Genomic DNA, 6,170 nt, shown 5'->3' with positions numbered 1-6,170 from the left:
TCTTTCCCTCAATTCCTTAACTTGCTCATAAAATCCATCTGACTCAGGTTCTGGAAGAAAATCTTGTGGCTGCCAACATTTCTCAACAGGTTTTAGGAGCGTCAAGAGGTTATCCTCTGCCCAGTTTTCCATGGATTTGAAAATCTCCTTCTTTTGTGGAGGCATGGAATGGGTCACTTGAACATGTACCTCTTGTGGAGGAAAATAGGGCTTCTTTGGGTTCTGAACCTCTCTACAATCAGTAAAAGTAAAGTTACAAACACTTCGATACAGCAAAAACTAACATGGTGGATAATATTAACCATCCTCTGTAATGATACGCAGATAACGTGAGATCACTCCAACTGTTTCTTTAGATGACATGAAAAAATTTGACATAGGTACAAGTATCCAACTTTTACATCCTGAGGTAATCCCACACTTAGTTGCATAAGAATTGAGTAGCGGTGTAAATTCTGGCACTGTGCATATTTATGGAAAGATGCAAATTCTAAGTGACTAACATCAATTTTTCAATCTCTTATTATTTCTATTATTAATGATGCATGAGGCCAACTGACAAATCATGCTTTAAAGAGCAGTGCTGCAAATGGTTATTCATGTTCAACAGCAGGATTGAGGATGCAATCATTGCAAGAGTGCATCTCTCACTCATTTAGAACTATTTCCACATTTTTATGGCATACTTTCACATGCTATCTTCATGATATTCAAAAAAAAAAAAAATAAGAAGAAGGAGCTGAGAATGCCTACATCTCTATCTATCACTTTTGAAAGAAACAACCAGGCTAATTGAGAAGCATGCCAGTTCTACATTCAACATCTTAGGCTCTGTTTTTCACGTCAAATGACTTGTTTCTCCTAGAAAACATGTTATTTTCACTGTTTGGCCATGTCAAAATTATTTGAAAATAAATGTTTGGTATTTGTTATTTACGAAAAGAAGTGCTGAATAGGAAAAGACAAGAACTAATAAGTTGTGGGGTCCATGATTTAAAGAAAAACATCTCATAAAATATTTTCATCTCCTGAGAACCATGAGTTGTTTTCCATTGTCTTAGGTCGTGCTCCTTCGGCTGTGAAATATTTCCATTGACCGTGTTTTCTTAGGTGAGCCAAACATGGAAAAAAGAGGGAAATGTTTTACAAGAGCATATTTTACATGGAAAAAAGAGAGAGACTGAATTGCACATTGCAATACAGGGCATTCTTCAAAATTTATGATGTCCGGTGAACCCCTTTAAATTATAGTTATACAAGCAACAATATCTATGACATTGGTAAGTGACAAATCTTCTCTTTAAGGCTGGGAAAGAAATTCAAATATTTTTTAAAGGAATAGCCTCCAGACTCCCAGAGGAAAACTATGCAAGCATCTCACGCGTGTGTGTGTGTGTGTTGTGTGTGGTGATGCATTTTATTGGTAAGGTTTTAAGGAAAAAGGACCAAACTTAACCAACCACCGCAATATAGAGAGACAATTGAAGTCAACAATCCAACCAAATCTGTGGAAATGTAACTCAAACAACAACCTAAACACATCATGCATGATAACCATATTCAATCGAAGAAACAGGGGGAACAAATATTAAACGAGAGAAGTTCAAATTCCATGTCAGGAACCCTAACAGTCTTCATATATAATCCTTTGCACAAAATAAACCAACACGGAAAATGAAGGGTTTAAACAGGCATTCATGCAAATTATATTAAGAGCTTGTGCAGAATATGATGGAAACTGAAAGATCAAATCCAAAAGAAGCATTTATTTTTATTTGATTCAGTTATTCCTTTCTATTTGATTCAATTACTTCAACAATTTTTCTACAAAGCCTGATAAACTAAAATAACCAAATTGTGCTTTTAATGTTTTCTTATTAATACAGACCACAAGAGTGCAAGATAAACTAGAAAACCAAAGCATTATATTTTCATTCTATTTAATGCAGCTAAACAAAGCGTCCACTATGAAAATTGCAGCACTATATCTGACCCAGTTTCAATGGTTTCTAGTATTCAATAGCATAGAACAGCTCAAGACAGGGATACAGTCATTCGTTTCCCATCGAGAAGGATGGCATGATTCTTCATGAACAGTAATTGCATCAATCTCAACACTTATAAACTATGAATGAAAACACAATTACAAAAAACAACTGTAGTACTGAGGACAAAGAAACAGCAAGCTAGTACCACCGACGAGGAGAAAAAATGGACAGACATTGAAACCAGTCAACCAACTGACCTAGTTCCAAGGGAACAAGTTAACCCTCAAAATCAGACCTAACTCTCAACAAAGGGACAACATGAAATTAGTACGTAAAGTCAAAACTATAGAGGACAAACAGAAAGCCCCACATGCAGCTCACACGGCATATAGAAGTCCCTTTAGAATATTACCATATGCTATATTAGATAGTAGTGAAAATGATATTAACTATACATAATGTTAGATTTTTTTTATATAAAAAAAATCCCAGATATAAACCAATATTTTTCTTCTTACATGTCTAACTGGGCTTGAATACACAATTTCATGCCTCTTAACTTAAGAAACTGGCTTACAAAATGAGAGAATCACATCATGCACTTAAAATAAAGGAAAAGGAGAAGTATATAATAAAATCAACAAAGATTCGTACCAACCCCAAAAAAGCATTAATTATTAAGAAAAACTAAAATACAACGTGATTTTACAATGCAAATCTCTAGTGTGTTTTTTTTTCTTTTTCTTTTTCTGATATTTTAACATTTTATTTATCATAAATTTACTTTATAGTTTATTGCTACTTACTTATCAATGTTTTTATAACCCATGTTATAAATTTGATTTTATTAAATTAAATTGAGTTTTTTTAATTTTATTATTAAGTTCACTAAAAATTATATTTTATAATTTGTTTTGTATGTTAAATTCTAGTTTCATGACTTCATTTCCAAGTTTAACATATTTTTTTTATTTATATTTTAAAGTTATTTTATTCTTTCTTTAACCATTATTCAAATTAATTTTAAACTCGTTACATCAAAGTAAACCACACCTCGTGGATTAATTTTTTTCTACACAACTTTTTTTATATTAAAAAAAAAAAATTCTGCGTCACAGGCCAACTTTATAACCTTGTATTATTAAATACTGTGTTTTAAAAAATTTAAATATTTTTTTAAATTAATATATTTATGTTTTTTATGTTTTAAAATTAATTTAGTATATTTATTTTAATATACTCCTATCAAAAATAATTTTTAAAAATTAAAAAAAATATTATTAATATATTTTTATACATAAAAAATATTATAAAAAACAATCACAGTCCTAATCGCACTCAAATAAGAGCCCCATGCTTATGCGTGTGTTCAATAGTAAGCCAACCTCTTAAAATGGAAGGCTAGAAATTTTTTGGAGAAAGTTTACAAATAAATTCCATCAACCACGTTTTGATCAAACATACATGCAAAATATTGATTTACAGCGGCATGATTTATTAAATTATTAAAAAAAATGAAAGAGTCCACCGATTTTGAATACGTCAAGAAGAGATGAACATAAATTAACCGCAAAGACAAAACCAAACTCAAGCAACTTTACACAGAAGGACAGAAAGAGCCCACTTTCCAACACTAGGATCCAAAAACTGATGAAAATTACAGGAATCAAAATTCGAAATTAAAACAATATCAAGCTCATTTCTAACAATAATAATAATAAAGAAATCTATCTTTGATCAACTAACCCAGCGCGAACTAAAGAGAGCCCAGATCAAAACAATAAAAAAAGGGCCATTCCGATCACACCATTGGCAAAGAAAGAGAACCCAGGATTCATTTGACAAATGCAATGACAATGGAAAGAAGAAGAAGAGGAAGAAGAAGCAGAGAGAGAAGACAGAGAGGCTCACTTGGTGGAAATGGAATTCAAAGTAGAGGCCATGAGAACTCTATGAGATCTAACGGAGCGACGCTGAGAAGGAAGGTTGTGGATTGATGGGAAGCTTATTTGGTTCAGCTTCAAAGCCATTTTCTTTCGCTTTTCCCTTTCAAAACACACACACACACACACAAAACAAAGAAAAAAAAACACAGAGACAGTAAAACGAGAGAGAGTTGTCGTGCAGTCGTGGTTGTAGTTTCTGTTACGATTTCCAGTGCCTTTTTATGGAACAAGCTTTGTCTCTTTTAACACAACTCAAAATGATAATGGGCCTATTTTCATACTCCTTGAGAGGCTCGGGCAGAACACCTGGTTCCATGTGCTGGACACGCTCGGCATCTTTTTGCGGGCTAGGTTGGGTTCTCGGACGCACCATTCAAGCCCGACTATAAGTGTTGTATTTTGTTAGGTCTTAATTTCCTAAAACATGTTCTAAGTTTTTTTTTTCCTCTCATTAATATATAAGAGTTATTCTCTTTTATTTATTACTTGTATAAAAGATTTTTATTCTCTCTTCATAAAAAATAATTTTAAAGATTATAAGAACTCCTTGACTAATATGTAAAATGTTCAAGTTTTTCTATATAGAAAGATATACTCAACATGGAAACAAGGGGGTTCTTACTTTAACATATTTATTACTGAATAATTTATATGAAAAATTATTATAAAAATCTTATTAGCACATCATCGACATATTTATATCCAATTAAATAATAAAATGAAAATAAATAAATATGGAATTAAAACAATTTAGATTGTTTAAATTTATATCCAATCAAAGAAAAATAATAATTAAATATAAAATAATTATACAAATTTCAAAACTCAAAAAAATTTCTCCTCGTATATATATATATATAAAATATATATATATATATATAAAAAAAAAAAAAAAAAACAGAAACTGGCTAGTACAATTATCATTGCCATCAGCGAGCCAGTGCGTGATTCCCGTAGCAGGGAATTATTGGAAGTCTAATTTGCTTTATCCGTGGATGTATTAAAAAAATGTTTCTAATTAATTTATAATAATATAATTGATTTCACTAAAAGAATCGGATAATTAGTTCATTCTAGTTTAAAAAAGTTAAGAACAACCCAAGGAATTGCTTTCCGTGTAAAACAGTTGGCAATGGGAGAGAGGGTGAAGAAGAAAAGACGGTACTGGCAAATTAACTGAAAGAAAAGGAGGTCGGTGTAATAATATGGTATAAATGTATAATTTATTAATTTTTACCAAAGTTTTGACTCATCATAAGTTATTTCTAAAAATAATATTTGAATTACAATTTAAAATAAAATATCATACAAAGCCAAACCCTGTGATTTATGCAAATTGATTTAAGGTTTTTTATTACCTTTTTATTCAGAAAAATCATAAATTTATTTAATTACAAACTAATATTCTTTACTAAAATTAAAAAAAAAATATAAAATTGAATCAATATTTTGCTTTGAGCAAAAGCTGAACAGTTTTATTTTAACTAATCTTTGTTTATATAAAATTTTTTATAAAAACTTTAGAATTAAAAAATAAATAAATTATCATAATTGGTGTGACTTTTTGCATGATTGGAACCGATGCAACAGTAGATAGTAATGATAAATACTTTTACGTTATGTTAATAAAACTTGTAGTGTCTGGCATTATATTCACGATTTTTTTTTTGCAATAAATTAAAATAATATATATTTTTTAATTTTAAAAAATACACAGAAAAACCTAAAAATAAAAAATCAATTTTTTTTTAAAAAATAAACATTACCACGCCACAGTAACAAACACTATGCAGAGATAACTGAGGAACCCAAAATTAAACTTGACTTCCAATTATAAAATTTTCGTAAATACACCGCTTGAAAAGACACGGTGCAAGACATATTTTAAAAAATTAAATTTTTTTATATATTTAAAATTATTTTAATAAACTGATTTCACAAATAATTTTTTAAAATTAAAAATATATTATTTTAATATAAAAAACACTTTAAAAATCAATTACAACCTCAAACCATGCTTTCACACTTCCAAACAATACTTCAAAACTTCCCAACAGACCAAAAATCTCATCACCTTTTCTACTGACATGCAGAGAAAGAAGGCTCGGGAACTCTGTTGCCACACAAACATCTTTCACGGTTCGAACACCAGCTACTAACGGTCCTCTGCAAACCTTTCATAGCACTCGCTACTTGTCTGGTTTCCAGAGAACGATTGTTTCACGTCAGTATTTTA

The 6,170-nt window shown here is 30.4% G+C and overlaps 1 protein-coding gene across 1 annotated transcript in view; it reads right to left on the bottom strand.

The window, feature by feature from the left end:
- Window positions 1–4,135, bottom strand: part of LOC105114351 (acyl-[acyl-carrier-protein] desaturase, chloroplastic-like) — a 5,912-nt gene extending 1,777 nt beyond the window's left edge. The window contains exons 1-2 of the mRNA XM_011010907.1: window positions 3,900–4,135; window positions 9–232 (exon numbers count right to left, since the gene is read on the bottom strand). Coding sequence (XP_011009209.1) covers window positions 9–232; window positions 3,900–4,018 — 343 coding nt within the window. The 5' untranslated portion in view covers window positions 4,019–4,135. The remainder of the gene's footprint in view (window positions 1–8; window positions 233–3,899) is intronic.
- Between the last annotated feature and the right edge of the window lie 2,035 nt (window positions 4,136–6,170).

The sequence above is a fragment of the Populus euphratica genome, unplaced genomic scaffold, assembly GCF_000495115.2.
Source record: "Populus euphratica unplaced genomic scaffold, PopEup_1.0 scaffold1.1, whole genome shotgun sequence".
NCBI lineage: Eukaryota > Viridiplantae > Streptophyta > Magnoliopsida > Malpighiales > Salicaceae > Populus > Populus euphratica.
This window is presented reverse-complemented; position numbering and strand designations above follow the sequence as displayed.